The sequence below is a fragment of the Antennarius striatus genome, chromosome 6, assembly GCF_040054535.1.
Source record: "Antennarius striatus isolate MH-2024 chromosome 6, ASM4005453v1, whole genome shotgun sequence".
NCBI classification, from domain to species: Eukaryota; Metazoa; Chordata; class Actinopteri; order Lophiiformes; family Antennariidae; genus Antennarius; species Antennarius striatus.
Genome location: NC_090781.1, coordinates 2,090,001 through 2,101,544, shown reverse-complemented (window position 1 = coordinate 2,101,544; position 11,544 = coordinate 2,090,001). Strand labels below are relative to the sequence as shown.

The 11,544-nt window shown below is 46.6% G+C and overlaps 1 protein-coding gene across 4 annotated transcripts in view; it reads left to right on the top strand.

Moving 5' to 3' along the window:
- The first annotated feature begins 3,125 nt into the window (after positions 1-3,125).
- LOC137596873 (kinase suppressor of Ras 1-like) overlaps positions 3,126-11,544 on the top strand; it is a 15,250-nt gene continuing 6,831 nt past the window's right edge. Inside the window, exons 1-9 of one of the 4 annotated variants that reach the window (XM_068317658.1) lie at positions 3,126-3,282; positions 6,169-6,307; positions 6,870-7,236; positions 8,120-8,262; positions 9,356-9,422; positions 10,066-10,149; positions 10,227-10,288; positions 10,437-10,549; positions 10,639-10,813. In XM_068317658.1, coding sequence (XP_068173759.1) covers positions 3,280-3,282; positions 6,169-6,307; positions 6,870-7,236; positions 8,120-8,262; positions 9,356-9,422; positions 10,066-10,149; positions 10,227-10,288; positions 10,437-10,549; positions 10,639-10,813 — 1,153 coding nt within the window. In that variant the 5' untranslated portion in view covers positions 3,126-3,279. Of the gene's footprint in view, positions 3,331-6,168; positions 6,308-6,866; positions 7,237-8,119; positions 8,263-9,355; positions 9,423-10,065; positions 10,150-10,226; positions 10,289-10,436; positions 10,550-10,638; positions 10,814-11,544 lie in introns of all 4 variants that reach the window. The other 3 variants (XM_068317657.1, XM_068317656.1, XM_068317659.1) reach the window with 3 other exon arrangements.

The window sequence follows — 11,544 nt, the reverse complement described above, 5'->3', positions numbered from 1 at the left end:
CAAAAAGCAGCGATGGAATCCTCAGGCCACCAAACTGTAACCCCTCCTCACCACGGCTAGTATACTACACTAATACACTATATACGACTGAAATACACAGTACATTACTGTTGTACTCATAAATTTCTGTGATATACTATATGTTTCTGTAATATTGCGTATTCAAAAGTAATATACTGCTGTAATATTCCATATATTACTGTCTCACGTTCTGGGGACTGAGTATGAGGCGCGGTCCTGACGGTCCTCACATCTGTCCTGGCTTCCTGAGGATTTTCTTTCTTGATGAGTCGTTCATCTTTCAACAACAAACCTCCATACGTGAAGTTTCAGTGACGTTCAGAGTAAGGATCCAATCCTGGAAATAAGTAGAAAGGAGCTTGGTGAGTACAGCAGGAAATAAATCAAACTAACAACAACCGGAATCCACAAGGACAAGGAACTAAGTTATCAGAAGTCCATGAACCCATAACACTGGGAACAAATCCAGAGCCCATAACACTGGGAACCAATCAAGAACCCAGAACACTTGGTACCAATCCACTACAGCAAGCTAAAACAAGCTGAGAAGAACAGTAATGTAACCAGTAACCATGACGTCACCGTGTGCTGTCTGATGGTGTTTCTATGAATAACACTGATGGACTTCATTCTATTGTCTCTGATTTCATGGTCGTGACTTTCCAAGGCTCACCTCCATTTCCTGCTCCGAGGACCTCTGAGTAGCCCGCTCAAGCCTTTTCACTGCCAGTCAGCTGACAGAAAGTACAACCTAAGCACTCCTGAGTGGAAGATCGCTGCCGGATCATTTGACTAGAACATGTCAGACTGGGTTGGTGACATTACTCCTGTCAAGGTTAAATAAGGAAAACATGAGGTCCTCACGGCCCTGACAACAAAAAGTATCTTCAAATCTGCATTCCTACCCATACCCATGGTCATGAGTTTGGACATGGACCCAAAGAACAGAATACCAGCTGACATGAGCTTCCACTGTGGGGTGTCTGGGCTCCCCCCATAGGTTAGATGAGGACTTCATCTTAGGACATAACCCCCGGGAGCCGTGCGGGGTATATCCCACTGGAAGAAGAGCCCAGGAGGAGTCTGAGGGATTTTAGCTGTTGGCTAGTTTGGGAACTCCTTGGTTCTGGAGAATGTCTGGAGGAGTTACATGGGCAGCGGGAAGCTTGAGATTCTTGGAGATTGCTGCCCCTTAACGGATGGATGTGGTGAGATCTCAGAAAAACCCAGATGCTGGCGTCTGGGATCAGGGGTTAGTTTGCACTTAAGGAAGCAAACTGTTCCTTCCCCAAACCTTGAAAGTAGAAACAACAACACCAAGATGTTTTGAGCAACTCAGTGGTTAGCTTTCTTCCTCACCAATGTATGAAATTATCCAATCATCCATTCAATAATGTGATCAACTGAAGTATTTGTTGGTCCTTGTAGGTTCACCTCTGTGTCCCAGAATTAAACCTGTCCCGCTCTGGGTATCATGTCTGTTCTAGTCCCTGATTGGAACAGGAAATGGTATACCAGGTGTTTAGCATCTTTAGTCCAGAACAGTTCTTTGACTGATTTCTTCCTGGGGCAGCAGCTGTCTAACATGCAACAGACTCGTATCTGAAACAGAAGCTGGACGGTGGTGGTTAATGAAGTTTAGAGGATTGAGAAACATTGAAATAAAGATGAGAAAAGATGAAAAAAAGGATGAAGGGACAGTTGGAACTGCATAATATTTCATCTATAACAACCAATAGCACTGCTGCTTTCTATTCAAACATTCTTCTTTCTCTAAAAACCCAACAGCATACAAATATACCAGTATTCGGTTTCGCTGCCTATTAAACGACAGGCGTTACTTCTCACACCACTGGGCCTGAGCATGAAAACAAGGTTGAAAATGACTCTTTTCTTCTTGAGCTAAATTCCTGGATAGGTGGTCCTTCCCCTCCATAGTTTCAGGTCTGTGGGGGTGGGAACTCAAGGTAATGACTGTGTTTCTGGTAGGTCAGCTTGTCAGTTAGCCCCTCAGTCCCTTCAGTCTCTATGTCAAAGTGTCAATATCAAACCATTTCCACTACTGTCTGATCTGTTGACTGCATATCTCAGTGTTGCCGTCACTTTTATTTATTTAGCCAGGGTGCTGGGGAAGCATTCTGGACTGTTCCTGCACGCTTTAACCACTGATTAACCTTAAAAGATGAAGTCATTTACAAACCAGATGAAGCGCTGCTCAACTGGCTGAAACACATGAGTGAAAAAAGCAGATTGTTATCAACGGTTGTCAGCAAACAGAGCATCTGTAAATGATTTCAATCTCTCTTCATTTACACTGTTCTCAGCATCTCAGATGATTCGGACCCAGGCTTGGTGTTTAGTATCAGCAGCAGTTCTGCTTTAGTTGTGTCAACTCAGCATAATTATTGGAAGACAAAGCAACTTAAACTTTAAGGTGAAATTATATGTCCTGTTTATTTAGACTAATAATCCACATCAACAAATTTTCACATTTAGAGTTATCAGATGTGGTCATTTGGAGCCAGATGATTCCAGTTTTGTCATCAGATTAACTGTAACTCAGCTTTCCTACTGATAGATAGATAGATAGATAGATACTTTATTAATCCCGGAGGAAATTGCATACTGCGTCCCGACCCAAACCCTTCACTCCCTCATCTTCCCCCTCGCCTCTCGGTACCATCTTGGCTTCAAAGCGAGGCTTTGGATAGAAAGAAGGAACATAAGGCATGTAGGTCTACAGAGGACTGGAAAGAGTTCCTGTGAGGTTTGAATGGTGCTTCAGACACCTCTAGAAGTCACAGCTTTTTCTGAAGGACACTCTAAAGCTAATGTAACTAAAGGCTCAACTAGTCACTCTCGGTGACTGTATTTAGAGACAAGCTCACAAAGCCGAAGCTCAGCTGCTGGACTGTAAAACAATAAAACCCACACAAACAACAGTGAAACTGAAGTCCTTGCTTTGTCAGAGGGAGTGCAGGAGGGGAGTTGTTCACGGACAGCTGCCACCAGTTGCTGATGCACAGTTTTGGCTTGTCGGGAAGACGGACAGCCAGCCAACTATCTGCTGAGAGGAAGGGGGAGGGAATGTCAGAAAGAGGGAGGAGGAAAACAGGGAGTGTGATAAGAGCTCTTGGAAGAGTCCCTGGCTCCATGTCAATGTGTTTCCCAACAGCCCGCTGCTCTCAGGGACTATTCCAAACGGTGCTGGGACTATGAGAGCAGGAGCGCCGGTGGTCAGCAGACGCTGTAGATGGCATGGTAATGTAGGCGAGAGGACGCTGTCCATGTGTCTCTGTGTGTGTGACGGTGAGAGAGGTGCTGCTCTATTTCCTTGTTGGACAGGAGTGTTAAGGAACAACCCACTGCTGCTCTGTATAGTAACAGTGTGTGTTGTTATTGAGTGTAGGTGTGTGTGAGTGTGTGTGTGTGAGTCTGTGTGTGTGTGTGTGTATGTGTGTGTGTTTTCAGTTGTTCATTGCCTGTTAGCTTGTAAAAGAGGTCATGTTAAACATGTGCTTGACCTCCATGAAGCCTCTTTTCTTCCCTGTCCTTCTTTTCCGTGTCTCGTTGTCTGTCCTTCCTGTCTTTTCATGCTTTCGTCACCTGTAAACACCGAGGCATGCCCAGGCACTGCCCAGGTATTGGTATGCGTCCGCTTTACAAAGCATCTGTGTCACAAACCTGTTCCTAACAGTCTAACTCATTTGAGTCTCCCAGCGGGGTTGAGTTGGGGGCCCCTACCAAGAAGGAGCTCAAGTACAAAGACAAGATGATGAAGACGAGAAGTCCTTTGCAGTGCAGAGTCCAGAATTTGTTGACGTTCAGTTTGACGAGTCCTCATCTCTTGACGTTCAGTTTGACGAGTCCTCGTGTTTTGATGATGTTTACTTTGACGAGTCCTCTTCTCTTGAAGACACTCGGCTTTACAAGTCCTCATCAAATGATTTCTGATTGTAACTTTGATTTAATGGACGAAATGGTTTAAAAAAGTAGCATAATATAAAGAACATTTTCATCAGTTTAGAGGCGTGTTTAACCCAGAGACCAAACGGATTCACTCAATCGTTCATTCTCCATAAGTACTCACCCTGTGTGGGGGTGGTGTGTCTCTCCAGCTGACTCTGGGCATTCGGCGGGGTACACCCTGGACGAGATACTGGGCAGACACCTTCTTGTATGGATTCCTCTACCAGATCGCCTGGGTTTGCTATTTTCAGGAGGACCACCACCTCCTGGTGATGGTCCTACTGGGTCTGCTGGAGGAGCCTTCAGAGGAAACACCTGATAGTGATGCACATTTAAACTCCATCTGGCTCTGAGGTGGTGTTCCACAGATGGTTCTAATTTGGCTTCTTACTGTGTTCTTTACTTCTCATATTTGTTTTGCTTGTTGGTCTTATCCACTCACCTTTTGTTCTCCAAGCTTCAATCTGTGAACACTGGTTCTTGCATTTAAGACACAAAACTGATAAGAATACCATGACATCTCTGCAGAGACCTGCTTTATGACCATCACATCTCAGTGAAGTTCATGCCATTGTGTCGTATTTTATTATTCCAGGCTGTAAAAACCTCTGGATCGTCCAGCTTGAGCGAAATGTGAACCAAAGTTCTTCTTCACATCTGAAGAATTTCATCATGTTATGCTAGTGTGTGATCCCTGACGGTGCTGCTTCTGGAGGAAGACTCTAGTGACGTCATCAGCGTAAAACACAGGCTGAGAATCTGGATTTGGACTCTAATCCAGCATCCTGTTGGAAACACACACACATTTTTTATTTGATGATGAATCTTGTGGATCTCTGTTATTTCCAGCGCTTCGACAGATCCAAAAAAACATCAATTCCATCAGAGCCAACGTTTCCCTTCCTGACTTGTATGAACTCGGTTGAAGCATGTCTGACAGAGATTTTCTGACACTTCAGTGGTGTGAAATGTTCAGACCAGCCAACGTGAATGAATGCATAGAGCAGAACTGTAAGGGTTCAAAGTTCCATCAGGAACAACCAGCTGCTCGTCCAGACCTCAGCTCAAGACTGACCGCTGGCCGAGGAGCAGCCAGCATCCATGTTTCATCAGCTTTACATGACATGACGTGTATGCTGAGGATTAAATGTGTCTCTCTGGGTATTACATCAAACTTCAGATGCATTATAGAAATGTGTGTTTGATGGTGGAATTCTAACAGTGTGCTTCTTCCTTTCTCCAACATTTCAGCCAACTGCTGCATTGTGGAGCCGATCGCTCTGAGGTTGTTAGCTAGCTGTTAGCCTCATGAAGACGGGACGTGTTCAACGGGTCAAATATGAACTGTGGCTCATTTATGACGTGACTCGTTGTAACTGTTGAGCGCGTTGTCGCTCAGTACAGGAAAGTTAGTGTCTGTCTTTTTCCCTTTTTCTTCTGCTTGTTGTTGCTCTCAGAGGACACACCATTGGAAGCCTTGCCAGGGACTTGAACTAGTGTGAACTTCCTGTCTCCTGAGTGGGTGGGGCCACGTCTCCCTGGTTACCTGTGGTCTGTTCAACCCGTTTCTCAGGACAAAGCTGGGGGTTACAGCTTCTTCTTTCCACGTTTTTACTGAACATGTTTTCCTGGTGGTAGAATATCCAGGAACACGTGGGCTGAGTGGGCGCGACTTCCTTCAGGCAAAATAATGGGTCGTAATCCACATTCCCTCAGACACCTGACGCTCCTCTGTTGAGCACAGGAAATGGCTTAGTAGGTCACTTCTGATAGTAATCTAGAGGTGATCTATGGTCAAAGCACAAGCTTTGACCATAGATTAAAGCTAGTGCATAGGTAGATCAAAGCTTTGATCTATGGTCTTACACTGGCCTTCTCCCTCTTGTTTCTTATCAGGTTCCTGAGTGTACAAAAGTTTAAATTTGACCTTGACTTAGTCTTCTCAAGGTCAAGGTCATTATCGTATTTTCATCCCCTTTGCTGCCCAAGTAATGTGCTTTTAGTTTCATCTTTCTATCTGCAACGGTGGCAAAGATATTTGGGTAACATAAGAATGAACGGACGAACAAACGAACGGACGAACACAGAAACACTGACAATTACAACACACCATGTATTGGATGTGCAGACAGCAGCTTTGTCTTTGGGTTGAAGACGGTGTGCACCTTGTCCCCCCAGGCTGGAGCAGGAGAACCAGCGGCGGTCCGGCTGCAGACCTCTGAACCCCAGGACACCATGAGACGCCTGGTCCTCACCTCAGAGGACGCTTCTGGTGTCAGCTCTGCCCTCTCCTGTCTGAAGAGCGCCAGTGAATCAGGTGAACCAGCAGACCGGCTGCTCTGCATGCTGGGATCAGATACACCCGTCAGCATGTGTTGGGAAACACCCCGAGTAAAGACGCCACTTTGGAATGAGTATGGGTTCAGACCAAAACATCAATGAACTTGAAAACATCTGCCATACTGTTGAGGATCCATTCACGTAGGACAGATTGTGCTAGTTATGCTAACAAATCACAACAACTGCATTCGTTAAAACAATTTAAAAGTTTTTTTTATGAAGAAAATGAATTTAATGACGACAGAACCAGATGATCAAATAGTTATGAGGCACGGAGGCTTTTATTTTAATCATACAGAGGATTTAGTGTCCCTGGAAATACAGTCAGAAACTGACTGAATGGATTCTTTACCTTAATTTAATGACATTGATTATACATTGGCACCACATTGACCTGGTGTCTTATCCAGGGTGTACCCCACCTCTCATCCATAGCCAGCTGGAATAGGCTCCAGCAGCCCTGTAACCCGCAGGGTGGTGGATGGAGGGTTGGATGGATGATAGATGGATGATAATATTTTTCATTTGTCCTCCAGCAGAGACCTCTGACCCCTTCTGCCCGGGGCCTCATCTGGACGGTGGCGCCGTCTCTTTGGTTAGCCCCGCCCCTGACCCCAGCAGCCCTTCTGCCCCGATGCCACCCCCCAGTGTCCATGGCCGTTCCATCTCCCTATCGGTGATGCCTTGTTCACGAGACCAGATACCTCAAATGTCTACGGAGGAAATGAGCGACACCTTCGCCCTGGAGCTGAGCATCGCATCGAGGACACGCCCCCTCAAGCCCTCCCAGACACACCCACTGCCCTCCAACAAACTGCTGCAGCTCCTCCCCAACATCCTACTGACCAGGGGCAAAAGCCAGGAGCCACCACTATCACATCGCCTCGAGGACCCAGCAGCACACAAGTGGGTTCCAGAGACAACAGTCTGTAGTTGACACGCAGGTGCAGAAGGGTTGAGGTTCTAATCCATGAATTCAGGGACAGCTTCAGAGTCAGACATGAGCACCAAACACTTCCATCCAATACTGAAACGAACCAAGGGTTTCAAATATCGGATATCAATCAGATTTCCTTTCATATCCGATTCTTAGGGCTGATCGTCCACAATGTTTTTAAAAAGACCAGATGCGATCTCGCTCTGTTCAGACTGGGACACGTTATTGGCCGATCTGACAGATTGCCGTAACAATGACATATGGGCGGAGGCGTCGTTCAGCGTGTGTAATGTGTGAGGTCATATAATTGCGACAGTCGCAACGTCTGATATCAATCTGGATGGGCTAAAAATGGGGTTTTGGCGACCAGTCTGAACAAGGCCAGAATGAGATCAGAGACACGTCGTCAAACAAACTTCCTATATTCGTCCTGAAACAGATTCAGAGACAAACTGAACACATGGATGTAGTTTAAGTTCAGATGCTGATCTGAAACCAGTTGTGTTGTCCCTCATCCTTAGTCAATAACATGTTTATTAACTGCAAGGACTGTGACCAAGTGCTTATAAGGCATCGTAAGCCTAGCTCATAACCTAGTTGTAGTTCCTACAATTATTCTGGCGTGTCTTGACCAGGTGACACCAGCCAGTCAGATGCCCCTGTCCCTGAGACAGGTGGGTGGTCCTCCTGAAACAGACATGCTCGTCTTGTTGAAGGTTAGCTGTGTGATCACAGACGTCAGTACAGACGTCCTCCAGCTGGTCATCCCGTCCCTGAGTCGCGTGCTCACTGACATGTACAGACATAGAGGAAAGGTGGAACCGCGTCTGACATCATCGTCTGTTCCTGCAGGGCCTGTAGGAAGAACAGGGGCTCCAACGCCGTCAACATCAACGGTTGTGGGAGGAGCTGTGATGACTCTGCCCTGGCGTCGCCTGGCCCGGTTCCAGTTTCGGCCCCATACACGATGACGGCGAACCCCCCCTTGCTGAACAGTGAGCCTCATACGCTGCCCCCGTTTGGTTTCCTCTAGTGTTGTAAATACAAAGTCAGTGAGATGAGAGTGAGAACATCAGGAGTCCTGCTTTGACCCGCCCTCCTGGGTCAGGTGACCGAATGAATCTGATGTTTCAGAGGAGGCATGAGCCACCTGAGGTAGGGCAGGACTTCAACCTACTGCAGGAACAGTGGACCTCATCCAGCAGAACTACTAAGTGGTCATCAGTGAAGTGGAGGAGGACTATAAATGTACCAGTCCTACTGCTACTATACTAGTCCTACTACTGCTACCAAAGCAGTTCTACTACTGTGACCACACTAGTCCTACTGCTGCTACTATACTAGTCCTAAAACTGCTACTACAGCAGTACTGCTGCTACTATACTAGTCCTACAACTGCTATTACACTATTCATACTACTGCAACTATACTATTCCTACTACTACCACACTAGTCCTACTACTGCTACTATACAGTACGTGTCTTACTACTGCTACTACACTACTACTACTACTGCTACTATACAACCCTACTGTTGCTATACTAGTCCTACGCCTGCTACTATACTAGTTCTACTACTGCTACTATACCAGTCCTACTACTGCGACTACACTAGGCCTACTGCTGCTACTATACTAGTTCTACTACTGCTATCACACCATTCCTACTGCTACTATACTAGTCCTACCACTGCTACTACACTAGTCCTACTACTTCTACTATACCAGTCCTATTACTGCGACTACACTAGTTCTATTGCTGCTACTATACCAGTCCTACTACTGCTATCACACCCTGCTACTGTACTAGTCCTACAACTGCTATTATACTAGTCCTACAACAGCTACTATACTTGTCCTACTACTGCTACTATACTAGTCCTACTACTGCTACTATACTAGTCCTACTACTGCTACTATGCCAGTCCTACTACTGCGACTACCCTAGTCCTACTTGTGCTACTATACTAGTCCTACCACTGCTACTACACTAGTGCTACTACTGCTACCGTACTAGTCCTACTACTTCTACTAAACGTGCCCTACTACGTCTCCTCACTCATTGTGTCTCTCCTGATGCGGCACACAGATCTGCTCATGTATGGACGGTCTCCTCAGACGCAGAGGAGGGACATCGGCCTGGAGGTCACTCACAGGTCAGGAACACCTTTGTCATCCTTTACAAGTGTGTTTGGCTAATCTTAGTGATGATGGGTTTTGTTCATATGGCTATGGTAGTATTAAACTATAGCTGTATAAAGCTATGCTAATATCTCACCACCTATTTATTTGAATGAGCTCACTTGAAAACTTCAAGTTGATTTTTCAATGCGCTTGGTTTATAATACCAATACATTTTTTTTCTGATATTATTGTTTTATTGTGGAATTTCCACGGTTTCCTGCTAGAAAGGCTATAGCTATATAAAACTATGCTAATATAAGGCTGTAGCTGTCTAACGCTATGCTAACACAAGGCTATATCTGTGTAAAGCTATGCTAATGGATTCCAGCCATTTCTTCCTATAGGTGTTGTTAAGTTCTGAAGACAACACCTACTGGAAATCCTCAGGTTCATGACTTTAGAGAATTGTGTCTTTATTTTGCACCCATGCTGAATTCAAGGCGGAACTCCCATCATCCTCTCTGATTTAATTTATTGGGTGCAGCTTGTAGCATGACTAACAAATGATTTGATAAATCAGAGTTCCAGTAGGCTGGAGGGGAGGGCGGTGCAGGACCGTTACGGCCGGTGGCGTCAGCCGAACTGTTTTAAGCACGACTTCTGTCTTCTCTACAGGTTTTCCACCAAGTCCTGGCTGTCCCAGGTGTGTCAAGTCTGTTCTAAGGGCATGATGTTCGGTGTCAAGTGCAAACACTGCAAGTAAGTGGATTTAGTCCTGACCTGTGCTCTGACTGGTCGTTCATGCAGTACCATCAGCTTCCTGCTTGTGTTCACAGGTTAAAGTGCCACAACAAATGCACCAGAGACGCGCCCTCATGTCGGATCTCGTTCCTCACATGTAAGCTAGCGCCGCTTCCATTTCATGTTGCAGCTTGTGATTAATATTATATCACGTCTCTTAATGTTCTGGAGTAGTTCTGTATGGGGTTGTTGTTCACCTCCCTCAGTGTGATTTAGTTAAACCTGTGTTTTCATGGTTCCTCTAGTGCCAGCGATGCGCCGGGCGGAGTCGGTGCCATCAGACATCAATAATCGTATTGATCACACAGCAAAGATCCCGCTGCAGTTCAGAACGTTACCGAAGGCCACAGCCAGAAAGGTTGGTCCACGTTCAGTCTTCAACACACTGCTGTGTAGTCCACCTCATCAGTGTGTGTGTGTGTGTGTGTGTGTGTGTGTGTGTGTCAGCAGGAGCCTGCCCCTAACTTAACGCAGGTGGACTCCAGCAGCAACCCATCTTCAGCCACGTCCTCCACAGCCTCCTCGCCAGCACATTCCCACCTGAGCAACCCCCCCCTGGACAGCAGCACCCCCCCATCGGACCCCGCCCAACAGGACGCCCACCACCGCTTCCACTTCCCAGGTCACACACTCTATCATGTTACTGACAGACACAACACACCACACACACACACACACACACACACACACACACACACACACACACACACACACACACACACACACACACACACACACACACACACACACACACACACACACACACACACACACACACACACACACACACACACTATGTTCTGTGGAGAGTGTGTGAAGGCCACTCAGTGATTCCAGTTCCCTCCATGTCAGGAAGACTGCACCAGTAGAAGGTCCACCATTCACCTCCAGGCTCCTTCACACCTGTCATGTGCCCACTGAGAACCTGCTGTCAGCTGTTAGGAGGACCAGGTGCAAGTGGTGGACCTGTGGGTCTAGGGTTCTCTGGTGGACCTGTAGGTCCAGGGTTCTCTGGTGGACCTGTAGGTCCAGGGTTCTCTGGTGGACCTGTAGGTTCAGGATTCCCTGGTGGACCTGCTGGAGGTCATGTTTTGGGTTTGGCCTCATCGAACAGCAGCCATCAGGACAGACTCCCTCACCCTCTTCTTCATCTTCCTCTTCCTGCTTCTCACTGTTTCACCATCCATCCTCCGTTGTCCTCCTGCTCAGACGTTCCTCTCCTCCCTCATTCAAACTCCCACGTCTCCAAGTTCAGGTCACTGTGTCACCTGATCACAGCCACAGATATGATTGGGTCCTGACCCCCCGCAGTGTCACCAAGACAAAGCTCCAATCTGAAAACCTCTGTCACAC